Genomic DNA, 25,673 nt, shown 5'->3' with positions numbered 1-25,673 from the left:
CACCGCTCTAGGAGGGCATTCTCTGCCCAAGGGGTCAGGCCTGCAGGTGCTGGTGGAGCCCACTGCAAGCAGGATTGGGCCCGAAGGCCAGCCGAACGAAAGCTGGGGCCTGAACGTGAGCGGCCGGGCAGGAGATTAATAAAAACAATTCTTCGGAAACGATTTTCCTCCATCCCAGCCTGTTTGGTTCTAAACAGTCTCACTAATCACCTTCCAGCAAAAGCACAATAACTTTTTTTTTTCTTCCAAGGGGCATGGAAAGACTGTCCCTGGAAATTATTTTGAAATAAAAAATAGCCCAAGCAACACCCTGTCTCTCCCCCCCCCATACCCCTGTTCTTCGGGGGGCCCCCCCACCCCGGTGCACTTTAGATGAACCTGTGATATTGTAGCAATGGCCCTTGAAGTGCAGTGGGGAGGTGATTTAGGAGAATATTAAAGGCGATGTGGAGATTCGAAGGCGGCTCTCTCAGGGAGCGCTGGAGAAATACGCAGCACAGATGGGCTGAGCAGATTAAACATTTCCGTCACATTGTTTCCAAATTGTGTTGCTGTGCCTGAGGGTTGGTGCTGCGGTCAGAGCGCGGCAGAATGGTGCAAAGCTGTGAGCCGCGTGCTTTATGGAATAAATATTAATACCGCAGTTTCACATGATCTCACAATCCCATCAGCTTGAAAATGGGGCAGCCGCGGTGGTCTCCAAATTCAGCAGTCCGTCCCCCCCCCCCCCTTTTCTTTTTCCTCTTGCAAATGAATGTACCTCTCCCTCCCTCTTCTTCGGTGTGCACCCCCTGCCTCAATTACAGAGCTGCTTTGGAAGTCTTTCCTGCATCTAGCTGTCTGTCTGAGCTAGCGGGGGTCCTACACAGCGCCCCGTGTCGCGCTCTCCATGGGCCTCCTAAAATAGCGCTCGCTTGCCGATCCGGATTGTGCCTGCACCTGTGTAAATGCAGAGTCGCTCCTTTGCCTTCCACAGAGTCGCTCTGGCTTGACACCACGGTACCGGGGAGCAGCGTTTTAACCTGGCAGACGACACCCCACCCCTGCAGCTTGCATACGCACAGAGACCACGAGCTCATCTGATTCCCAGTCAGGCAATGTCCTTGGGCCTTGTGCACCATCTCTGTCTCTGGGCCAAATTCATCTGTGGTGCAAGTCCGGGGCCCGTGCCAGGGATGAACCTAGCTTATTGTAGCAGGCCATCGAAATGGACGGCGTTGCGCAGATGATTTTCTTTTAAGTTACCTGCAAAATCCTGACCTCCTCCTGCAGGCAAAGCTCCCCCGGGGGGAAGTCATTGGGAGTAAGCATGTTATTGCACACACAGCAGTAACAGCATGTGCACGGACCTGGACAGTGGCCAGTCCCTTCCTAAGTTCTGCTGGTGCTGTCCAGCATGAACCGGGCTAAACCCATTCTCCCCAAATGGCGGCTTTGCTCAAGTGGGGATGGCCGCGTTTCATTCGACGCCCTCACTTGCTACTTCCCGTATTTCCTACGCTCCGACCGGCCATCCCTTGGCTTTTCCCATCCGCTTGCGTTCTTAGGCCTGTCCACCTCCCGTCTTGCAGGAACCCATTTAACAAGTTCCTGGCGAGAGCAAATAAATAATCGTCGGGGGCAAATTTAATCATTCATTTTTATTGTGATTTATCTGAAGAGAGGTTGAATAATAAACGAGGAAGGGGGGAGGAGAACAGGATGGTTCGCTGGGAGCCGAAGTATCGTGGAAGCCGCCTCCACACCCGATAAAAATCCCCCATGCTGGGAAAACATAGGTGAGTGCTTCCAAATAAACGAGGTCTCTGAGCAGTGACTGTGCGTCTTCCGCTGGCTTCAAGTTTTGAATTCCCTGAGGGGGGAAGGTAAATTTTAAATTTCAGAGCTAGCTTCAGCTCGGAGCCAGTTTTCTAGATCAACAGATATATAGCTGACCTGGTATAAAACTCCCAGTGTCAGCTGACCCTCTAACAGCACAGGGCATGCCTCACCTATGAATTAGGATCCTCCATTTGACTAACAATAATGTATGACACACACACACTGATAATGGGGCCAAGCAATCATAAACCGATAAGTCCCTGATTGATTGGCTTTTCCTTGGGCATCCATCAAAGCGTCATTGATCTTCTGTGCGAAGGGGGGCTGATGGATTGTGTTCCTGAAGGAGGCACGGGTTGTTTACGAGGACGGGCAGAAAGCGCACGGATGTTGGCCAGGGCCAGAAGCCGGAGTAAATATTGTTGGCTCTGCTTTTGGTAGAAGGAAAGGAAACGCGCGTATTTCGGGGGGGGGGGGGGAGGGGGAAACGCTCACTCCGGAGGAGCAGTTGCTGTCTTTGCAGCAATGTTAATATCACGCTAGTGTTCCCCTGATGACCCTGCGGCCTAGGAGGGGATTCAGCCCCGGTTTCAGGGTCCAAGCGACGGGCTTGTGGTTAAAAGCACCGGCCTGAGAGACAGGAGATGAAGGTACCGTTCCCTGCCTGTCAAAGAGGGATAACAGCTCTGCCGTTCTCCAGCAACTGTTTCTTGCTACGTATCCATGCAGCACCCAGCACCATAGAGCCGTCCTCTCACCATACAAATAATAAGTTCTCTTTCCACGCCAGGAGCAGAAGACCCCGCCAGGGGTGGGACCAGATGTGTGGGGAAGCCCATTAGCCAGGATGGGTAAGGAATGGTGTCCCTAGCCTCTGTTTGTCAGAGGGTGGAGATGGATGGCAGGAAGAGAGATCACTTGATCATTACCTGTTCGGTTCACTCCCTCTGGGGCACCTGGCGTTGGCCACTGTCGGTCGACAGGATACTGGGCTGGATGGACCTTTGGTCTGACCCAGTACGGCCTTTCTTATGGCTCAATGAACCGGGGGCTTCGTTTTCCTCTTGCCCCCTGGTTCTGGGGCCCTGTAGGGTGGGGATGGGGAACCATTAGCACGAGACCTGGAATTAAATTAACATGGGAGGCTGGAAAACCCCAACAGGTCTTTGCCTGAACTTTCAAAGGCAAAAGCCAGCTCCTCAGCTCAGGGCCGGCTCTGGCTTTTTTGCCGCCCCAGTTAAAAAAAGCCTCTGGCCGCCCCCCCCACGGGGGGGGCGGAGCCCCGGCGGGGGCTCCGCTCTCCCGCCGGGGGGAGGGCGGCCGGAGCCCCGGGGCGAGGGCGGCGAGCCCCGGCGGGGGCTCCGCTCTCCCCCCGGCGGCCGGGGGGAGGGCGCCGGAGGGGAGGGCGGCCGGAGCCCTGGGAGGAGGGCGGCGAGCCCCGGCGGGGGCTCGGCTCTCCCCCCCCCCCCCCCCGGCCAGAGCGCCGGGGGCAGGGCGGCGAGGGGGCAGCGAGCCCCGGGTGGGGCTCAGCTCTCCCCCCGGCGGCCAGAGCGCAGGGCGGCGAGCCCCAGCAGGGGCTCGCCACTCTCCCCCCAGCAGCCGGGGGGAAGGCGCGGGGGGGGAGGGCGGCCAGAGCGCCGGGGGGGGGGGCGGCGAGCCCGGCTGTGGCCCCGCTCTCCCCGGCGGCCCGAGCGCCGCGCCGCCCCCCTCCAGGTGCCGCCCCAAGCACCAGCTTGGTTGCCTGGTGCCTGGAGCCGGCCCTGCCTCAGCTGCCATCGGTCGTCGACGCCCCACTGAAGTCAACAAGGCTACGCCGATGTACAGCCGCTGAGAATCTGGCCCAGCCATCTCGTCTGTTCCCAGGACAGGGCTGGTCATTCCAGGTCATGGCTCAGCTGCCTTGGAAGAGATCACACAAATAGGAAGCAGCGGGGCAGCTGGAAATTAAAATGCAGCAATCATGTAGCAGGGGGGCTCCAATCTCTTTTTTTTCCAGGCTTATGAGGAGCAGCCTGCTGCTTCCCTCCCCCGACACCTACTGGGAGGGCATTTGCAGCCCCATGGAGGGATTCAAGGCCCTGTGACAGGCGGCTCGCTAAGGAGGGCCGTGATGTTCGCGTGGCCATAAATGGCAACAGGGAAACCACTGGAGGCTGATTCAAACTGTGAAATATTCCCTGTGCTGGTGGCCGTGGCGCATTTTCGGTGATAGAATTGGCTGTTCCTTTTACGGCGGGGTGTGTGTGTGTGTGTGTGTGTGTGTGTGTGTGTGTGTGTGTGTGTGTGTGTGTGTGTGTGTGTGTGTGTTCTCCCCTTGCTGCTGGAGATTAGCAGCATAAATCCTTTTACGGCCCCGTGCACAAACCCGCTGGCTGCCGGTTATTGGAACGAGCGTCTGTTTTGGGTGCGCTTGTCACTGCCGGTCGCCGGGAGGAAATGCAGAGAGCGCTGGGGCCAGTGGAGTGGGCCGTCCGGCTGGGAGCGGATCTCTGAGTTTGAGGGAGGAGGTTTCAGGGCTGAGAGCAGAACTGGGGCCTCCTGGCGTGCTGAACAGGTGGTTTTTGTTACCTGTGTGCATCGAGCATAACGCAAGGGGTTGATGGCAGAGTCTCCTCTTGCACTGGGATAAATCAGAAGTGACGTGTAAATCAACGGGGTTAAACTGGTGCGAGTAAGAGGAGGATTGGGGCGGGGAGGGGGAGGATGTTGACTCCCTGGGTTGTAAAGCAACCTGGACTCAGTCGCTGACGGTGGCCAGGTCACTTCCTCCTCTGTTGCCTCAGTTGCCGCATCTGTACAATGGGGATACACGAGGCTATGCAAAGTGCTTGGAGATCCTCCGGCCAGGTGCACGGTGGTGTTGAGCCGCAGGTGCGTATCGCCCTGCAGGGAGTGTGCGTGTCAGACCCCCTCTCTCAGCAGGTCCAGGTGCCTGTTCACCACCTTCTCAAAGCAATGAACCTCCAGATGATTGTCTCAGCTAAGTTCTTCCTACCCACCCACTCCCCGTCCCAATCTGTGCAAGCCCTGCTGGAAGCTGATGAGGTAGATTCCAGGGAAACAGTCCTCCATCGCTCTCCTCCCTTGCCCCGGAAAAACCCAGCTGCTCAGCACCCCCTAAACCCAGGCGTCAGCATCTTAGCAAATTAGCACCTCCAGACGAGAACAGGGTTCACTCGGTGCCGGGCTTTGGCTTGCTGTGCCAGTGCACTCCTCGTTTTAATAGTTTAATAAAAATTAGCATAATTAACAAACATCTGTATGATCCAGAGTGGTGCAATTTGGCACTTGGAAACGAGGACTTAAACATTATTGCCGGGAGTTTAATGTTGTTTTAATTCTTCTTGGCACGGTGCAGTGGAATAAACGTTTGGTGCCGATCGTTCTCGACTGGCTCTCATTTGCATTTTCCTCCCTTTGATTATGAGCAATTGCAAGCTCCCCGGCAATTCATCAAAGCCGAAATTATTTTAAAATACCTCGTGGTGTTCGGGCTGCGGTGGGCAGAGGAGGGCTGGAGGGAGGAGGGTTGGATTGCTCCATTCATGCGTTGGACGGCTCTCTGACCCACCGCCCACCCCTTCTAGCCAAAGGTCTCCTGGGTGGGTTAATTTCCTCCTGCTGCGAGTGCAGATCCCGTTCATTTCCGCACTAAGGCAGCTGCTCATCCAAAGCTTTCTTTGCTTCTCTTTTGCTGCGGGATTTTCCTTCCTGTTTCGAGAGGGTTGCAATGCGGCCGGGGGGGGGCGGGTCTTTCATCCCTCTGGGACCCGGCAGCCTGGCAGGTCTGCTTGGCTCAAAGATTCTGCAGCGTCTGCTGCCACGCGGCGCCCTGGTGAGCGCATCGCTTGCTGAAGTCAGCCACCCTGACAGGTGTTTGCTCCTGTCTTGCACTCGCGGCTGGGAAGCAGCGTGGTCCGTGGGTTAGCCTGGGGTTGGGGAGGCCGGACTCTGGCTCCACTGAGAGCATCATCTGGCGGGAGGGCTGGGTTCTGTCTCTCATCGTGTGCCCCTACCCCCAACCGTGGCGCTTCTGTGCCTCAGTTTCCCCATCTGTAAAATAGAGACTTAATTCATGCTGTGCAGAGGATCAGCACCAGGGCGTCAGCACCCCAGCCAACCTCTAGCCAAAGGGTTTAGGAGGAAACGTTCCATGTGAAAATTTATCCCACGTGGAAACAACCTGCTGCTGCACCTTCCTCTGAAACAGCTGGGGCTGGTGGCTGTCGGTGAAAGCACAGCGGAGGAGCTGGGCCATGGGTGTGATCCAGGGGGGGCATTCCTCTGCATCTATGCACTGCTTATATCCTGCCGACGCCCTGAAAATAGGCCCTACGTGGAATTTAGGGGTTTCCTAGACCTTCTGCTCAGAGGCGCACTGACTTTCTGATTTGCCGGGGGGGAGCTTGACCCCTGCTCCACCCGTAGCCCCCAAGGCCCCACCTCTGCCCCCTCCCCCGAGCGCCCTCTGCCCTCGCTCCGCCCCCTCTCCCCCCGCGCCTCCTGCATGCCGCTGAACAGATGATCCTCGGCAGGCAGGAGGTGCTGGGGGGAGGGGGAGCAGCTGATCAGCTATTTTTTAGAGCATCCACGGAGTCCGCGCCTATGCTTGTGCTGCCCCTCTGTACACGAATGAGTGTCACCCTCCTGTTTGCAAAGTGCTGGGAGCTGCTTGCCTGGAGAGCCCTACCTCACTGAATGGCATTCTTAGTTTCTTCTTGATTTATTTCATGCTTCAGGGCTCCAGCCGCTCGCCTGTTGGGGTCAGGAAGGATCGCCTCCTTCCCCATCTATTTTTTGGGAGGGTGGTTCTGTCTCCTTCCTCTGAAGCATCACAGATTGCCCACAGCTGGAGGTGGGACACTGGAGGGGTGGGCCGGGGCTCTGGGTTGGCGTTCCCTCTCTCAGGCGCTTGGCTGGTGGGTCTTGCTTGCATGCGCAGGGTCTAACTGATCACCATAGGTGGGGCTGGGAAGAAATTTTCCCCCAGATCAGATTGGTAGGGATCTTGTGGGAAGAGAGGGGGTTGCCTTCCTCTGCAGCGTATGGGTGTGGGTCACTTGCCAGGATTATGTGGGCATGGTTCACTAATCGGTGCCCTACCAGCGCATTGATGGCACCTCGGTCTCTCCTGTTCTCTGCCTGTGGCACACGAGAATTTAGGCTCCTGAGGACTTGTAATACTTTGGTCTAATTCTGGCTACTGGCCTTAGTCGGTGATATCTGTGTAAATTTGGCTGGAAGTGATTTGCCCAAGGAATCTGTGGCAGTCAGGAATGGAACCCAGGGGGCCTGTCTAGTGATTTAACGGTAACCCCCATCCTCTCTATCTAAGATCCTAGAATCGTAGGACTGGAAGGGACCTCGAGACATCTTCTCAAGGCAAGACTAAGTTATCTAGTCCAGGATGTCCAAGGTTGGGCCCTTTCTTGCTTTGTTTTCTCAGGAGTACAACATGTATGGCTGGTGGATCGGCGAACTGAACAGCGAGGTGGGGATCGTCCCAAAGGAATACCTCACAGCCGCCTACGAACTGGAGGAAAGATGATCCAATGGGTAAGAGGCACAGCCGCTGCTTGGTGATTAACTCTTCACACTTCTTCAGAGACTGCGCACACACACACCCCCTCGCTGATAACAAAACTGTCTTGCCAGGAGGTCTGAGATGTTTCGGCTGGGGCTGGGACAGTCCCAGGGTATGTTTTTGTGAAGATCGACATGGAGAAACCTGGGAGGGTTTTGCCTTTGGCTCCATCTTCTGGTCTTCACCTTACACTGGAGCGAAGGAGGCAGAAAAACCATCCTGGAGATTGAGGTGGGAGGAATTAGCCGTTGACGTTCAAGGCGTGAGGGCGGCGGGTTAGAGCCCAGGACTGGGGAATCAAGGGTTCTGCATTCCCCTCCCAGCTTTTCTGTGACCCTGGGCAGGCGTCTGAAGTGAGTCCAGCTGTGACCATGAGCCAGGGGCTTTGCAATGGAAATGTCCCTGACTTGGAGATCCCTGTGTGAAGTGCAGAAAAGGGTCGTTACCTTTGGGTCGGATGGAGCCAACAGCAACCCAGAAGATTGTGTTTCCAGAAAACATTGTCTCGGTGGTAGTCATAGTAATACTCGGCAGAGCATTGGCTATAGATCACTTTTTCACTTTTCTCAAAGCCCTGTAGAGAGGTGGGGAAACTGAGGCACAGAGCTGGCAGATCATGTGCCAAGTCAGCTCCAGAGCTGGGAATAGAACCCAGGAGTCCTGACTCCCAATCACCTGTGCTAACCAGTGGCCCACACCGCCTCTTGCTGCATCAACTGAAGTCACCTTCTCCCATGCCGTGAGTCGCTGGGTGTGCACCAGACAGGTTGCTTGTGCCCTGGTCACACCCTTTTTCATCTTCTCCTCGCCAATATTCACTCCTGTATCTCTTTCCTCCTAGACTCCCTGGTGCCTCTCTCCCCGACATACTGGACAGCCGCCCCCACCTTGGGGTCCTCTCCCCTGCTGCCCCTTGGGCACCTATGGAAACCTTCTCCACCTCCACGTGAAGAGACTCACGTCCCAACACCCACGTCGCTGCTGTTTCACAGAGCATCCCGTTCGCCCCCCGAGCCAATTACCAAGCTAACGCACACACCCTTCCAGATTCCGTAATATCGGCCTCATTCCCCACTTGATTCGGAATGACCCGTGGCTTTGTATGTGGCTCTTACCCCAGCTGACGAGACGCCTGAGCAATCGGCCAACGTAGGGGCCACTTTTGTTTTCTTTTGTGAGCCGGGGGGAAGACCCAGAATAAAGAGATTCTCTTTTCGTTCTCATGGTTTCTGGCAGCGTCTCAGCGTCCCTGTAGGCTCAGTCCCTGGCTCGCTCCGCGGCTGGATTCGGCGATCAGGGAGGAGAGACGGGCGTGTGCCAGGAGAGGACACAACGCTGGAACTGGCCTTCCCTCTCCGACCCTGGTAGACTCCCGGGCAATAAACCAATTCTGGCCCGTGACCAGCCTCTTCTGATAGGAGCTCTATCAGCTCCGCTGTGGGGCTGGGAGGACACGCTCTGTGTGCTGCCCTATCTCTGGGGATCAACAGAGAACTTCAGCCTCCACGACTGGCCAGCCCAGAAGTCGGATGGGTTGGCACCTTTCCATCAATGTGGGACGGGGGGGGGGGGGGGGGGAAGAGGAAAGAGAGAGGCTGTGTCCCCCATGTGCCACTAGGTGGTAGTAGCTAACTGTTCACCGCAGCATAGGGCCAAAGGGAAAAAAGCTATCAGCCTTCCTGAAATTAACTCCCACATCACAGCACATGGCTGGGGTGTGTTGATTCTCCCGAGCCAGCTATCTAGGGTGACCAAATGTCCTGATTTTATAGGGACAGTCTTGATTTTTGGATCTTTTTCTTTAATAGGCTCCTTTTACCCCCCACCCCGTCCCGATTTTTTCACACTTGCTGTCTGGTCACCCTACAGCTACCATTACTGGCGGGACTGACCCTTTTAAGTGCAGTATTGTCCGTATTCAGCCCACCACTTAAGTGTGTGCTCAGACTTAAGCAGGTGTTTTAAGGGCCTTCCCGATTCGGGGGCTCAGTTTCTCCAGGAAAGTCTCCGCTAGGTGGCTACTCGCCTTTGAGGACTGGGGCCAAGTAGAGACAGAGCCACACTGCGATTCTGTGGGGGATTGCCAGTGCCCTCAGCAGCTCAGGGAGGAGGGCTGGAGTGGGGGCAGCTGGTTTGTTGGTAGGCAGCCTTTTCCCGGGCAAATTGCACATCAATTTCCATTTGTCTTCCCTTGAGACCGTCACTCGATGCCCTGGGATACCACAGAGAACCCCCTCCTGCCAGAACAGGGCCCCTTCCAGCTCCACTCCTGTCTTGCTCAGACCCTAGTCAGCTTCAGCACAGACACAGAGGTTGGGCCACACCCGGCTGCAGTTCACTGAAACTGAGATGCCCTCAGCTCAGGGGCTTAACAGAGACTTTCCCAGGCCCAGTGTTCAGTCTTTCTGGGCAATTTGCAACTTGTGCAGTTTTAGCTTCTTCTGATCTTCATTCTTACTTATTTTGCTTCCTTTTCTGTCCCTGCTTCCCTTTCCCGAAATAAGCAAACAGAAAATAACAAACCAGGAACCACTTTGTCTGTTTTCCAGCCACCACACTTAAAACCACTACCAGTATCTCAAAGCAATCAGCTGTGCACAGATCCTGCTCGACTACGCCACTGTGTCGGGCCTCTGGTTCCAGCCCTTGCTGCTGGCAGGTAGAAGGCTGAGCTCTTTCCCCGCTGCTGGAAGGGGCTGGGGCGTGAACCGGTCCCCTGCCGCCTTGTGGAACGTTGCTAGCCCGTAGCAAAGCACCTGGAAGCCTTTCCCGCCCGCCTGCTGTTGGACTCGGAGCAGGGAAGAGCCTTGACAGCTCCAATTAGTTTTGCTGCTCCACTAGCAATGGTGCCAAGACAGCTCACCTGCGAGCGACGCACGGGGGGGAGGGAAGCAGCCGCAGCTGGGCAAGAGGAAGGGCCTCGGAGCTGTCAGATGTCCCCCTCCCTTCCTGGCTGGGCTCCTTGTAGCTCATGGTGCAAATGCCAGCTTTTGCCGCAACATGCAAGGCCAAACACCAGCCCCTTTGCGAGCTGGAGGCGCGATCTGGGCCCGGCCTCCCTGCATCCCGTCTCCGGCCCGCCAAACCGGGCAGCCCCCCCAGGTCTCCCACGGCTCCCGCCAGGCCTCGGCTCAGACACACACGGGAGAGGGATGCGGTTGTGGCCAAAACCCAGGAGAGCTGGGTCTGGAGCAACGCCCTGGCTGCTGCATGGGCCAGTTGGACTCGGCAACGCTGGGAACGAGTGATGGGCGAGAGGGAGGCTAGTGAACAGCAGGAGTAGCAAGAGTCCAAAAACCAGCCAACGCGAGAAATGGCTTCGTCGGAGGCAACCAGGGCTGAAATGCTCTGAGTGAGTTAGCAGGAGCAGGCGTAAAGCCTGGCGGAGTGGGGCTCTGGGCAAGGCAAGGGCCTGGGAGCCCAGAGCCACGGGTTCTGTTCCTTGCTCGACCAAGACACGCTATGTCCTTGGGCAAGTTGCTTAAGCCCAGATCAAAGGTATTTAGGCACCTGTTGGAATCAATGGGAGTTAGGCCCCTTTGAGGATCTGGGCCTCTCGGGGTCTAAGGTGAGCGTTCCTGCCTTGTGCAGAGGTTGCTGGCTGGGGTGGGGGTTAGGCCCCCCAGAGGTTCCTTCCATTGACTGATCTCTCCTGGGTTGTTTGCAACGTGCGTTGGGCTCCTCAGCAGCAAACGCGGGGCAAAGACCGTCTCAGGAGACGCTAACGTTCTCTCTCCACCACGGAAAGGGCGGGAGGATACAGCGGGCGCCCGCTGAGCCGGGCTTTAGCATCGGCCTGTTCCTGATCACCCGCGCTATGATCCCCTGGAAACTACGCGCCCTAAAGTAGATGTGGGGCCACGGCCCACTGGGGGTTGAGATCCAGGGGGTGCAAGGGGCTGTTTCCGAGCCGGGCCCTGACTCAGAGCCCAGTGCAAGGACCGTCCCTACTTCGGTCCCCAGCAATGCTTCAGGCAGCCCTGCCGGCTTCCCTAACTTATGCCACTGCGAGTTCTTCAGGGCAGGGACCCGCTTTTTGTGCAGCACCTAGCACCCTGCTGCAAGCCTGGGGCTGGTAGATGCTACAGTAATGTAAATAATAATATGGGTCCTTATGGCCACTGGGGCGTGGGAACGCCCCTGCCATGCCCCCTCCTGCTCCTGGTAAGATGGAGCAGCACCCAAGTGGTTAACGTGATTGGAAGGGTTGGCGTTAAGGCGCCGGCTGGCTGGTGGTACAAACCCGGCCGGCTGCAAGGCAAAGAGCGAGTCGCTCACTGGAGGGGGCGCTGGAGGATGAATCCGTCGCTGCACCTGACTTTGGAGTCGGGGGTTTGTTGTCTGGGCAGAGAGCCCCAGTGCAGCAAAGCGCCACGCCCGGGCGGCAGAGCCCATTCCGGCCCTGCCTAGGTCAGATACAATGGCAGCTTTCTTCCATCTTTTAGCAGCTGAAGGAGGCCAGGGAGCTGGAAAGAGGCACCTGGCCGGGTTATTACCAGGATTGGAGCTCGTCCCTCTGCTGGGACCGGATTGTAATTACAGTAATTTTCTAAGCGTGCTCTGCACAATGAGTGTTTAATCAGGGCCTGACTGCCTGCATCTCCCAGCCCTCATCACTCACTGGGAGGGCTCTTAAAGAGACACGTCCCCCCCACCGCCCCCTTCAGCCAGTTGAACAGCTGTCCCGTAATTGGTAGACATATTTGAGCCTCCTGGCATGCAGCAGGGTGCAGCGATTCTGCTGCAGTGCTGGCCTCTCTCCCCGCTGGCAGGAGGCCGCGTGATGCTCTAAGGGGGAGGCTGCAGCATGGCAGGGCCCCAGAGGCTGTGAGAGGTGCAGGGGGTGGGGGAATCGGGCCTGCTGGTGAGCTGACGCTTGGCTCGGTAGCTGGTTTCCTTTGAAAAAACACCCACCCCCATCTGTGCCCCTGGAGGCTGAGGAGACATCTGCCTGGGTCTGCAGGCAGCCCACAACAGTCACTCTGAGGCAGGTGTGCACAGCCTCATTCAGCTCAGTGGGGTGTTGACTCTGAAGCCTAATGGCAACGACTTTACTGTTCTATTAACGCTTTCACTGATCAAAGCAAACACATGGGCAGCGCTGGGCTTGTGGGTTGAGCAGGAGTGACTATCGCTCCCCCCATCCCCTGCAGTGGGGTTATCTGACAGGGCACCTGCCCCACAGAGCACCAGCTACTGTACCGAGGGCCTGATCCTGCTCTCACTGCAGCCTGGGAGTGGGGTGGGGTGCAGGGGAGAGACAGGAAAATGAAAGAGTAGCAATACATGGCAGACAGAATAGGGGCATGGGAAAGCAGGATTCCTGGGGTCTGTTGCCATCACCCCATGTCCCTTCCCTTCTCGTGCCACAGTTTGTCTGTCTGGCCAAGGGGTGTAAAGCCCTTGGGCCGCCCCAATAAAGCTCTCGGAGAGCCTCAGGGGAGAGTGGAGGATGCTTACAAATCCATAGCCGTCCCTATGGTAGGCCTATTTGTCTCTTCCTAGGGCCAGGAAGGACAGCACTCTCCAATTCCTGCTCCATCAGCACAGCCACCTCTTGGGTACTAGGACAATCTTCGTTAGCAGTAGAGGGCCTATGGCATGCAGCAGTTCTGATTCCAGCAGTGACACATCTGCTAATCAGCTGGTGGCAGCATGAGGCCTAACTCCAGCCCTGCCCAAGGTGAAGGGTGGGCTCTGAGTGGCAGGGGCTGGCCCTGAAAGCTAGGCGCTTCCCCCAGGCTGGAGAGCAGGGATAGAGACCCCCCTTCTGTTATCTTACCCTCTCAGCAGAAGACCTTTGTTGGGGGAAGGGGGACTTTATCAGCTGTGCGCTCCAGGTGTCTGGACACGGGGGGGGGGGGGGGGGGGGGGGCGGGAGGCCCTGCTCCCTCCATCGGCAGCAGCGGGCGGGACGGGAGCCGGCAACGTTCTCAGCGCTCAGTCCTCGGGCTGGGGAGTCCTCTGTACAGCCAGGGTTTGGGTTTAGGCAGCAGCAGCTTCCCAGTCGGCAGGTTAAACGCCAGCACCGGAGGAGGCAGGTGGCTTAGTCTGGTGGAGGTAGCTGGCTCCAGCCTCTAATTCTGATCAGTCAGTGCCAGGGGTTGGGGGGCTCCTCCCTCTCTCAATTTGAGCTGGCTGGGTGGTACATGTGCTACAATTTGTTTGCACAGACTTGAGAGACAGCCAGGCCTCCTTCGGGGAGCTGGAAAGGATGAGCCTGGATGGCTTCCAGCGCTTGGATGGCTTCCAGGCAGAGGCTGGGTTGATGCCAGGCTTCGGGGGAGTCATCTCGAGAAGGCCTCAGCCACATGGCAAGAGAAAGGTTACCTTGAGCTGCTCTGCGTGCCCGTCACATACCTGCCCTCAGCTCGGTGGCAAGCAGCAAGCAGGGACTAGGGCTCGGGATCCAGGCCTGCCGGCTGCTGGACGGAAGCAGTTCGCTCCCAGCACAGCGCCTGCCTGCAGCCCCCTCTCAGCTGGCTGGTTCCACATGAATCCACAGCTGCCCCGGCAGCCCTTTGCTTACTGGGTCTGTGGCGGGCCCAGGCCGTGCTTTTACCCACCCCAGCGTCCATGCCACTGGCAGCAGCAAAATTACTTTCCCTATTAAAGAGACACACTCGGGCCAAGAGTGGAACAGAGAGTCGGGGTCTAAATGATCCTCCCGCAGAAGCGCAGCCAGCAGCAAAGAGCGGTTACGGAGGAGGGAAGGGCTTGTTCCCCATTTCCTGCACAGCTAACGCCCTGACTTTCAAAGGCGCTGAGCACCCAGTGCCCAGAGGGGAAGCTGGGGGTTCCCGGTGGTTCTGCTAACCAGCGTTCAATACCTCTACAAGCCCCTCCCCGGTGAAAGGGAACAGAACCTGCACCTCCCCGGGATCAGAGCGGCGTCTCCCAGCCTACGTCGTAAGCAGCCTTCTGGAGCAGTACCGGAGCCCAGCTGCTGCTCTGGAAAAGATCTGTGTTGTAATGCCCCCCCTTTAACTCCCCAGTAGCTTTCATCGCTGTGAAGCCCATGTGCTCTCAAGTTAATCTGACAACTCCCCTCAGCCTGAGTCAGTTCCGGTTTGGTCAGGCCCAGCCGACAGTAGCGGGATTTTGTTCCCGCCCTCCTTGGAAAAGTGAGTAGATTTTGGGTCCGGGTTGATACGTTTGCAGCACCTCTAGAAATAATTTTGCCTGCCCCTGAGATGCAGCCAGCGCTGGGGGTAGGCACTGTTTCAGCAGCAGCCAGGACCGACACGCCGGAGAGCTTGCTCCGGTGGCTTTCCCCTTTCCCCGTGGTCATTTCGTAGAGTTTCAGCCAGCAGTTGCCTGGGTTTGTGCCAGGAGGGAGGTGGAGCTGGTGCTCTGAGCTGCAGCCCCCACAGCCCCAGAATGTGACATACAGCAAGAGGATAGTGGGGAACGGCCTTTCAGTGACCACATGCTAGCAGGGAGGGGAACTGCCCCAGGAAGGCGTTTAGGAGACTGCACTGCAGTATGTTTACCCAGCAAGCTCGGTAAGCACGGTTGTTGCAGAGAGGAGTGAGAGCTGCTGCGTCCAAGCCGGTGTTGAAGGGAAAACCCCAGGGCAGACTGTGCTCTGGCAGAGGTCTCCAAGCAGGGCAGCCCGTGCCAGAGCCTGCCGCATGCTGTGATTCTGCGAGCCTGGCTTCAGCACCAACGCTGCTCAGCCTAATGGGGGCCCGGCTCACCCCTGGGTGCAGCCCACATGCCTCTAGGTGCGTGTCTGCCCTGCGTTCCGCTGTCCCTGCGAGTCAAGCCTCCGCTGAGGGGGGAGAGCAGGGACAGCCCCTGCCTGGCATTTTGGCTGCATCGCCGACCCCACCCGCTCCTGGCTGGAAGTTTCTAGATCAGCGCTGCCGGCACAGCTGGCCTCACAGCTGCACCATTTGGAGCTGTGCGCTCATGAATATTCATGAGGCAGCCCCAACCAATCGGCAGAGCAGCTACCATTAGCGAGCAGCTGTCTGGTTTTTTAAATGAACTTCTTTTGACATTTTAGATTTTCCTCTGTAGGCTTCATTCCCCCCCTCCTCCCAATCGTGCGAGGCAGAGAACACACCCATGTGAAGTGGGGGGGAGGGGGGGGGGGAAGAGAACCTCATCACAAGCACCTGGGGAAATCGACCGACACCCAACTTGATTTTCACAGCCAGGCCCTGCGACCGCCAAATCGTGACCGTCCATGAAACTGAGCAAGGTATGGCGTAATCTACCAACCCGGTCACAGCCGGCTCTGCTAGCGTGGTCTGACGAATACGGCAGGCACCCCGAGGGAAACGGACTCCCACCTTGCTAAGCAGCACGGGCTGCGTTCCTGCCTGCAGGGTGGCCCTCACCTTCCCCAGCCCGCGGGTCACACCCCCCTGCTGAGCTCTGGGCACAGAGGGGAGAGTTGGGCTACTGCAGAGCTTGGCCACCACCAGGCACCAGCTGAGCAGGTAGCCGCTCCGCTGTTCTCTATGGCCCCTGCTGGTCGTCAGCCCCCTGCCCAAGGAAGGAGCACCAGAAAGGACATATCTGGGCTGAGGGGAGGAGCGAGGGCTGCTGTGCAGCGGTATATGGAGAGGGGCTGGCAGGATCAGTATGTCCCTCCCGCCCCAAAGCCACATGCAGGCACCCCAGAAACCAAGCCCCTCTGCTCCCCCCCACGCCGCTCCATCGCCTTTCAGCAGTACTAAAGCCAGCTCGCGCTGGGTCTACTGACCAAGTCCCACAGAGCCAGAGAGAAGCAGGTTCTCTCCCCGGGTGGGGGAAACTGTCAGACCCTGTGGAGACGGAGGATAATACTGAGGCCCTTGGTCAGGGGCATCTTTCACTCAGGGTTCTAGCAGTGACGTATTATTTGGGGAGCCCGGGCTGGAGGAAAAAGCCCTTTCGCCCCCCCCCCCCCCCCCCCCCAGCTGCAGCTGGACGCTCATCAGCTGTCACGATCTAGTGCCCAATGCAACCAACGCAGGGATGGTCGCTGGTGGCATCTTAGCCAGCCCCAAGCCTATTGCTTAAGATGCATCAGCCCCATTATTTTTTTTCCTCCCCAAACACGATCAGTTTGTGATTAGCCTTCCCTGCTCCACCTGGGTCCCTCCTGGTCTCTTCCCCGCCCCGCCAGACATAAATCACCAGCACCCAGCGTCTCATGCACTTCACATTTATTGCAGGCCAGAGCACCTCAGCTCTGCCTTCTGGGCCAAGTCAATGCCAGAGGATGGGCTGGTGGAAAGGCACGGGGAGCAGCAGAGTAAATGGACCCGACAGGCTGAAAGCAGAGAGGCCCTGGTGGTAGCTGCAGCGTGGGATTGCCCATTCTTTATTACGGGATTCTTTCTTCGGTTCTGCTCCCTCATGGCTGGCTATAGGGATCACCACCCTTTGCCCTTCCCCTTTGCCCTCTTCAGCTCCAGTTGGCTGTTAGGCTCAGGCAGGTCGGGGCTAGCCAAAAGGTTTGTTCTCCTGCAGGGAAGCCCAGCTTGAGGGGTGTCCCACACAAAAGGGGAGCACAACCAACCTTCTGACCTCACTGTCCCACCACAACACATTCCCCCAGCCCCGCCGCAATGGAGGAATCAACCCTGCAATATAGAGCCCCCAGGGAAAGCTCATTGGCTCATTCCAGCTGCACGCAGCCTGCAGGCCGAGCCTGGCCTGGAGGACCGAGGTGTGGAGGTGGTATCCATACCCAGCGTGTGGGCTTCTGGCTCAGCACAGCTGAGGGGAGGCCACCCCACAGCCGCTGTTTAAATGTGGCTCTCAGCCGTGCAAAGCAGCGCCGCTCGTGCCTACGCGGCCGTTGGTTTTCAGAGGGGAATGCTACGAAGACTGAATTCTAGTTCTAGGAACGAGAATCCACTGAGCATTGCTGGGACAGCTGACTGATCTGCCGCTGGACAAGGAGGGACGGCAGCTCGGCCTAGGGATCCAGACAACATCTCTCCTGGAGGATCTCTGCAGCGATGAGCATCTGCCTCCATGACCCAGCTCCAAGGGGACAGAGAATCAAGCCAAGATCAAGGGAGCTGGCTTTTGTTTTCAAGCAGCCCCCATCCCTAATATACACCGTTCCCCCCACAAGAGCATGACACAGCCCTGGGGAGTAACAAACTTAGGTTCTACTAAGCACTGGTTCCCTTTTTGTACAGCTCAGTTGTGTATTCACCCAGCACCTGCCTCATAAGAGGACCGTCCAGAGGCGGCAGGAAGTGGTCACAAGCTGCTGGGAGTAGAGGGGCTGAGGATGAGGCCCACGTGCCATGCAGGGTCCCAATCCTGCACCAACGGGAGCCACTCAGCTGCCATCCTCAGCTCTCCGCAGAGCAAGAGCCGCTGCTCCCAGACAGGGTGTACACGATCGTTTGTGCTGCTTACTTCGTCTCCGGCTGCTCCGTAGGAGAATCCAGGCTATCCGAGTGGTTGTCTTCCATGCCGAAGTCGCTCCAGCGCGAAGGGGGTTTCAGACAGCTCCGAACAGGGGGGCTTCCGAGACCAGCGCAGCTACGGAGAGAAGGCACAGGAGAGTCAGGAAGGAAGAGGGGTTCCAGGCAAGATGCGCAGCCCCAGCTCTCCCGAGCTACACACGCATCCTGCCCCGCGTAACGGCCTGGAGCAGTGAGCCACTGATAGAGGAGTTGCGCGAGCACCTTGCTCCTGCCACCTTACCCCCGGTTCCTGTGAGTGCTGGGGCCAAGCTGCCGGCAGCACTAGGACCTGAGCGCTCTAAAGCCTGGCGCCCGACCCCAGCAATCCTGGGAGGAGCAGCGGGGGGCTGGGAAAGTTGCCCTACTCCAGATCCACCTCCGCACAAGTGCTCCCGTGGAGCGGGGAGAGAGCAGCAGGCAGCTTCCTTTCAGCCACCTGCCCCCATCTGCCTGCAGCCTCTTCTCCGTGCTTCCACAGGGGCCTCTTCCGCAGCTGGCCCAAGGAGCAGTGCAGGTGGGGCCTGCTCAGCCAGCCAGCTGCTCCCCTCCTCCAGCACCACCACTCCGCTTCCAGGCACCCCACCCACCACACGCAGCGAAGAGGGGAAGGGGAGGGGGAAGAGTGCGGCCAGGACAGGAGTCGCCAGCGAAGCGTCTAGCCTGCCGAGCTGCCCGGATACCTACCCCTCAGCCCGGCTCCCTGCGCCCATTCCAAACCCTTCCTTAAACCAGAGGGGCTTTCTTAACACGGGTCTCGTGCTGGGGCCCACCCACCCGCCTCTTCTCCTGCTATTTAAAACCAAGAGCGAGACGCTGCGGCGGGGCATGATCTTCAGCTGGGTTCATTTGCCTAGCAGCCTAGGACGACAATCCTGTCATGGCTCCATTCACCTCCCCTCCCATTGGCCAGGGTGAGAAGCGCGTCTCCACTCCTCAAGCAACCAGGATTTTGCAGGGCTGCTGGTGCATAGGAGCCGTGGGCTCGGAGGGCAGCAGAATACAAAGTATTCTCAGCACCGATGTCCCCTGGGGACAGGTGCCTGGAGGTCTTGCAAGAGGCTGCACCACAGCGCTTCTCTATGAAAAGGTTGCTCAGAGTTGAGGGGGTGGGGGTGGCTCCCCCCACATCACACCGGAGGCTTAGAGAGATTCTACAGTAGGTGCCTGCAGTGTGAGGTCTAGCGCCCCGACCCAACTGCTCCCCCTAGAGGAGAGGCCAAGGGAAGTGGGTGTTAGATGAGTCAGGTGGGGGCTCCACATTCAACAGACAGCTCCGAACAGGGGGAGCATCAGGAAGGAAGCATATGCTTGTTTTGGTGCCCAAAGGGGAGCTGAGCCCTTCTGAACATGCAGCCCCCATCGCTCCAGAGCACGACACCTTTGCTACTGATGAAAGGATGTGCCGGAGGCCCCTGGTGAGCACAGAGCAGCGATGGGACTCTGCACTGCTCCTTCCGGGCAGATGGCGCACGACGTGGAGAAATCCTCCAAGCAGGCCGTGACCATAGGCGCCAACTTTCCCCGGCGCCGGTGGGTGCTTGCGCCCCCCACCGCCCCAACTCCACCCTTTCCCCTCCCCTGCCCGGCGTCCATTCCAACCCCTTCCCCAAACTCCCAGCCCCAACTCCGCTCCCTCCCTGCCCCTATTGGACACCTTCCCCAAATCCCCACCCCAGCCCTGCCTCTTCCCCAAGTGCGCCACGTTCCCCCCTCCTCCCCAGCCGTGTGAAACAGCTGTTTCACGGCGCAAGCACTGGGAGCTAGGGGGAAAAAGCGGGCACGTGACGAACTCAGGGAAGGAAGCGGAGGCGGAGGTGAGCTGGACGGGAGGGTGAGGAGCTGCCGGTGGGTGCTGAGCACCCACCAATTTTTCCCCGTGGGTGCTCCTGCCCCAGAACACCCACGGAGTCGGCACCTATGGCCGTGACGAGTCCTAGGGCGCTCAGGAGCAGATGGGGGTTGGGGATCGTGTGAATTAAAGCCACGTCCCTATTTGGATGTGGTGTGTGTAGTAAGAGGAGGCCCTGAGATATAAACCTTGGTATCAGAGGCCCGGTATGAGGCCTAAGGCCTGAACCAAAGTAATGGTCAAGACCTTGCTAACATAAAGCAAAGTTAAGCTGTGAGCCAGAGGCAGGCCCTGCTCACAGAAGCTGGCAAGGAAAGGGCTGATGCTGCAAAAAGATACATACCTAAAAAGTACTGAACACTAGATATCAGAACACTCCAATACTGGAACATTCCACAGATAACATGGAACAGGCCGACCCATCCCAATGACAGGGGCAAAAGGGTAAAATGATGGATAGAGTTGTTTTAATCGAACCAACATGTACAAGGTGAGAGGCGGCACCTTACTACGTAGAGGGGTTGTACCTTGCTGCGTAGAGGGGTTGCACCTCAATACGTCAGGAGTGATGTGTAACTTGTTTGTACCTGTGTATAAGAATGTATCCCTGGGGTGGTGTCTTTGTCCGGCCACGGGGGCAGTGGAAAGTCCCGCCACTGAGCCAGGTCCTTGCCAACAGGCACTTTCTCGTAGTATGCCTGGTAGACTAAGTAATCTACAGGGAACTGCAATTGTGTCCGAGATCGCAATAAACCTGGCCGAGGTACCTTCGTACCTTACTAGACTCTGTGTTTATTGGGGGTTCTTGTCGGGTTTGCTGTGTCAGCTATCTGCAGAGCTGGGACCGCACACAGAGGGAACACACGCACGCAGCCGAGTGATATCAACATAGGAGCAACCAGAGCACCACACCGGTAGCATCTGACAACAGTGTGTTCTTTGGGAGGATCGGACCAAGCACATTAGACCCCACATGGCCACAACAGCTGATGCAGTGGCTAAGTTGTGGGAAGGCCCATAGCCATGTTACGGGCCCTCTGGAGAGGCCACAGCCAGGTTCCAACCATTTTCCAGCTCTGGTCTCGCTAGCACAGATCAGCTCCAAGCATGGAAGGGGGCTTGGTTCTTAGCCTAGTTCCAGCTATCGGTCTCACTCCATCCAACCCACGAGTCCCTCAGATTGCTCCCAGTACCTGCTGTAGAGCTCTGCCCCCGCCACGAGCGCAGGGCGGGCGTCTTCTTCCTGCACCCAGCCGCAGTTCGACATGGCGTAGCGGAGGATGGCGTCCGTGACGGTCAGGGGGCTCTGGCCCTGCACGCACGCCTCGATCTCGGGCACCGACAGCTGGCTCTGCAGGAAGAGATGCAGCTGGCTGTCTGACAGGAGGACCACGTTCTGCACGACCCTGGAGAGAGACAGGAAGCGAGGGGACAATGCAGAATGCGGTATAGCCCCCCAGGCCTGCGTACCAGCCACAGGGGCTGGTAGACAGCAAGGGCAGGGGAGGATCCTGCTGAAGATGGTAGTGAGCATTTTCATGCCCCCCCCAAAAGCCAGCATTACCCCCTTCCAGCTCAGGCTCCCTAGCGGGAATTCTCTTCTCTGACCCCAGACAAACACCACCCTCAAGCCTGGGGGAACGGAGCCGTTAGGCAGCCTTCTTTCCTGCTAGGAAGCAGGGCTTTGAGGTGAAATAGCCCCTGCCCCCCCCCTCCCAAAACCCATTTCAGCCACCAAGCCAGCCGCGTGAGGGAGCTGCATCCCTTCCACTCACTTCTCCAGGAACTGCTGGAGCCCCTGTCTCCGTTTCTCAATGAACTCATCGGTGCTGCCTGCAAAGAAGGTGGATTTCCCTGGCAGCTCTGGGACAGGCCTGAGGGAACAGAGCAGAGGAAGGAAACAGCTCGGTATGCACAGACGGCACGAGGTGACGTGCGACGGACCTGGTGGGAGAAGCCGGGCCTCGTGCAAACAGCAAGAGCGCGTTTTCACCCACCGCCAAGCTGGGGCGATCGTAGAGATCCTGGGCCCGGGAACAGCCAGTACTTGCATAGCTAGAGCGTTAGACGCCCCTCCGTCCTCTGCAAGCAAGAGATTGCCCAGGGAGGTGAACACTTTGGCCTTTACTTTGGTGCTGGGCACTCGCTCACTCCACGTCACTGACCCCCAGTCACATTTACTAGAATTAGGATATTAGGAAACACTATTTCACTAGGAGGGTGGTGAAGCACTGGAATGGGTTCCCTAGGGAGGTGGTGGAATCTCCTTCCTTAGAGGTTTTTAAGGCCCGGCTTGACAAAGCCCTGGCTGGGATGATTTAGTTGGGAATTGGTCCTGCTGTGAGCAGGGGGTTGGACTAGATACCTCCTGAGGTCCCTTCCAACCCTCCCTTCTCTGATTCTATGAACCCAGCTCACCTGACTTGGAATCTGTGGGTGCAGCCAGCCCTTTGGGCCAGTTTCTATTGCCCCTGCTCTCTCCTGTCTATAATGCCTTATCCTACGGAGGGTCAGGACACCCAACACCTCTGTGCTAAGGGGCAGTTGGCGTCTGGCATCAGGGAGGCGGAGGAGGAATTTCACACTCACACTAAGCCAGCGTTTTTCTGGAGCTGCTTCCTCAGCCACACGAACTCGCGGTACCGTCTGCGCACGCACGAGGTCTTGGCAGTAAAGGCCTTGCTGCTGGTCTGTGAAACGAGACGCGGGAGGACGGGAAAGGTCAGAGGTGGCTCCCTGTAGGGGGGCACAGATCTCCCTTCAATGCCAGCTGCTGTCCTGTGCTCCCAGGGGAACGCTCTGATCTGAACCAGAACATGGTATTAAGTTGCAAGCGGAGGGCCCAAGCCAATCTTTTGGCGTCAGGAGGAGCTTCAGGACTTTACTTGCAAATGAGGGGGGGTGCGGCATGGTTTCATGGCCTGAACATGGAGCTGAGGGCCTGGAACTGCTCTAATCATGGCCCCAACTCGCTGCTGGAACTTGCTCTGACACCAAGGGGCTAGGGATCATTTAATTCCCTAGATCGGGGTTCTCCGCCTCTTCTTTTGTGAGCTCCCCCTCATGCCCCCCTACCCCCCAACCTGCTATAAAAACTCCACAGCCCATCTGTGCCACAACCGGTTTTCTGCATATAAAAGCCAGGGACGGTGTTAGGGGGTAGCAAGCAGGGCATTTACCCGGAGCCCCACACCACAGGGGCCCCTGTGAAGCTAAGTTGTTCAGGCTTTAGTTTCAGCCCCGGTCGGCAGGGTTCAGGGCCCTGGGCTTCAGCCCCATGCTGCGGGGCTTTGGCTTTCTGCCCTGGGCTCCAGCGAGTCTAATGCTGGCTCTGCTCGTGGCCACCCCTGGTTGAGAACCACTGATCTAGATAGGTGCTTGCAGAGAAGGGGGAGTGAGAGATGATGGAAAGATCAACTAGTTAAAGCACCGATAACCGTACAGGGCTAAGCAAGCTCTACACAGCAGAATCCTGCCGGGAGGGCGGAGTGGACCACGCTGTGGTGCAGCCTCTTGCAAGACCTTAGGTCTCAGATTGTCCAGCACCCTGCACCATCTCAAACCGCTGCCAAGTGATGCCAGATGGGGAGGTAGCGTTTTACACCCACTTTTCACTGGGGAGAGGCGACAGCACAGTGCGGTGTCAGACTCAGCTCCATTCCTGCTGTCCCCCGGAGCCGCTCTGCACTTACATGGAGGAAGATTTTATAATCCACATAGGAATTCCAGGAGCCTTCGTTCTGGAGCCGAGGGTCCTGAACACGCACCGTGGTCAGCTCCTGAGGGCAGAGAAATGTTGCCTAACTCCAAGGAGATGTTCACAGCAGCCCCATCCTAACCGGCCTAGTCCTGACTTCCCGTCACCCAGCTGTAACCCACAGCAGAGAGCAGCTGGTGGCAAGCGGTGCTGCCTTTGAGAAGCTGGGTACTGATCTCAGGAGCACCAGACTTTGAAGGGGGAGTGTCCCAGCCATACTCTGAGGTTCGTTCTACCTGGTGATTCCCCAAACTATAATCCTCCCACCCCATCCTACCCTTAAAGGCCCACGCTGCTGCAGCCATGCTAGGCAGACAGCTCCTGCCCTCATCACCCCTACTAATCCCCCCACCTGACCCTGTAAAACCCTTCACATTATCCCCCTGGGTACCAGCTAAGGGTTCCCCACCTCTTCCCCGTATGTGAAGCTCCAGCTTTGCTAGCACTAACTCGCTCACCACTATGGTTCCATCTTTGCCTGAATTCAAAGGCTCCATACGTTCCCCCCACCTGCCAGCCCCCCCAAACACAGAACAGAAAACGGCAGAAACTCGGGAGAGCCTTACTTCTTGCTCTTGATTCTCCAACATCCTACAGCCAGAGCCCAGAGCGAAGCATCTGTCCAGATGAAAACAAACAGACCCTCAGTTAGACGAAGCAGATCTGACACAAAGCTAAAGGTGCCTGGACTAGTTACAGGCTCACATGTTCAGTTGGAGGTGATGCCCCCCGCCCCATTCCTTCTTACCCTCCACACCAGGATACCCCATCTTCCCCCTGCTCAGTCCCACAGCTGTGTGCACCCTTCTTCTGCTTCCTCCCCATGCCAGGGTCCTCCATTCCCCACCTCCACATGCCCATCCGCTTCCCCCACCATGGTTACTTCTCTTCTGGCTGGGAGATTAGTCATTCAGGGTGTCAACATGCTAAACCATTGGGAGGACAGGCAGAGCTGAGATAGGCTGGTGTTGGACTGAAAGGCGGTAATGGGTGCCATGATCAACCAGTTCTTTGATCTACAGCCTGTTTGCAGAGGTGCTTGAAGCTGTGGCCTCTGTATCCGTGCTGGGCAGGGACACAGCAAGGGTTGACAAAGGCTCTGTACAGCCCCTGTTTCCCCCCAAAACAATACGGTTCCACCCATGGATGCCTAGAACCATGTGTAATTGATCAGACGCCATGTTCAGAAGTTACCGTGTTACAGACGGAGGCCATCAGACTGAGCTAACAAAGGTGCTGATTTCCTGCAAAGGGAGTTTCGCCACCATCACCAGAGTCCTGCATCGGAAAGGCTACAACTCCGGCCAGCTCTACGCTACAGACCTACGTTGGCATCAACACCTCGCTCAGGGGTGTGAAAAATAAACACCCCCCATGACGTTGTTATACCGACCTAACCCCCCGTGGGGGCAGCGCCATGGCGACGGGAGAGCTGCTACCATCTCTCAGGGAGACGGATTAACTGCCCGGATTAACTCCCGCCCGGATTAACTGCCCGGATTAACTCCCGCCGGCGGACGAGCGGCTTCACTAAAGCGCTACAGCTGCACCGCTCTAGCGTGGTACGGGAAGACGAGTCCTCAGAGAGGCTTTCCTAGCGGCCATGCTCAGCCCTCCTCCTCGGGTCTGAGCGTCCCTGCCCAGCACGGATACAGAGGCCGTGTTCCCACAAGGCAGCTTGTGTCTGGATAAGGAATAGCACCCACTGTGGCTCAGGAAACCTATAGCTGGCCCGGAGAGACCATTCAAAAACACTCGTGAAGTGAGAATGTTTCACCTGTGTCGCACCTCTCATCCCAGAGCACTTTCCGATCTCTCTGTGCATAGCGCTACTGAAATGCGGCCAGCTCTGGGGGGCGGGAGGGGAATGGTAGCCAGCTGCTGCACAGCACAACAGTAACAGAGGTTGTTTTAGACAAAGGCCCTTTCATAGGAAGGGTGACCCAGGATCTTTGGCCACGCAGGGCAGAGAGGACCCCTGCTTTTAAGGTCTGGTCCAAATGGCTTGCGTGGACTCTTACTTTACCTTGGAAAGGTGGAGGGTTGAGTCAGCCTCACTAGATTTTTCAACCTGTGCCAAGGGGTGGGTGGGATATTTCCCCTCCAAGATAACTGGTACTTCTGCCACCCCGTCTTCCTTTACGGCTAGGTTACATTTCTAGCCAGAAACAGCCTTTGTGCTCTGTGTTTGTACCGTGCCTAACGCAATGGTGTCCCGGATGTTGCGGTAACACGCAG

The 25,673-nt window shown here is 57.4% G+C and overlaps 2 protein-coding genes across 2 annotated transcripts in view; one reads left to right on the top strand and one right to left on the bottom strand.

The window, feature by feature from the left end:
* The window catches only part of SKAP1 (src kinase associated phosphoprotein 1), a 235,036-nt gene extending 226,753 nt beyond the window's left edge, over positions 1–8,283 (top strand). Inside the window, exons 12-13 of the mRNA XM_065422494.1 lie at positions 7,268–7,377; positions 8,247–8,283. Coding sequence (XP_065278566.1) covers positions 7,268–7,369 — 102 coding nt within the window. The 3' untranslated portion in view covers positions 7,370–7,377; positions 8,247–8,283. The remainder of the gene's footprint in view (positions 1–7,267; positions 7,378–8,246) is intronic.
* On the bottom strand, positions 1,787–25,475 carry SNX11 (sorting nexin 11). Its single transcript, XM_065422495.1, has 8 exons — positions 25,462–25,475; positions 24,002–24,053; positions 23,371–23,457; positions 22,268–22,368; positions 21,454–21,552; positions 20,872–21,084; positions 17,780–17,905; positions 1,787–1,852 (listed from the first exon to the last, which is right to left on the bottom strand). Exons 2-8 carry the CDS (start codon positions 24,023–24,025, stop codon positions 1,837–1,839), a joined length of 666 nt encoding a protein of 221 aa, XP_065278567.1. The 5' UTR covers positions 24,026–24,053; positions 25,462–25,475; the 3' UTR covers positions 1,787–1,836.
* Positions 25,476–25,673: the final 198 nt, after the last annotated feature.

Source organism: Emys orbicularis, chromosome 25 (assembly GCF_028017835.1).
Source record: "Emys orbicularis isolate rEmyOrb1 chromosome 25, rEmyOrb1.hap1, whole genome shotgun sequence".
NCBI classification, from domain to species: domain Eukaryota; kingdom Metazoa; phylum Chordata; order Testudines; family Emydidae; genus Emys; species Emys orbicularis.
This window is presented reverse-complemented; position numbering and strand designations above follow the sequence as displayed.

Coding starts and splice junctions, on each gene's coding strand:
- SNX11 (XM_065422495.1), bottom strand. CDS start 24,025: ATGTTGGAGAATCAAGAGCAAGAA. Junction 23,458..24,001: donor TGGAGAATCAAGAGCAAGAA/GTAAGGCTCTCC, acceptor CTCTGCCCTCAG/GAGCTGACCACGGTGCGTGT. Junction 22,369..23,370: donor ATTATAAAATCTTCCTCCAT/GTAAGTGCAGAG, acceptor CTCGTTTCACAG/ACCAGCAGCAAGGCCTTTAC.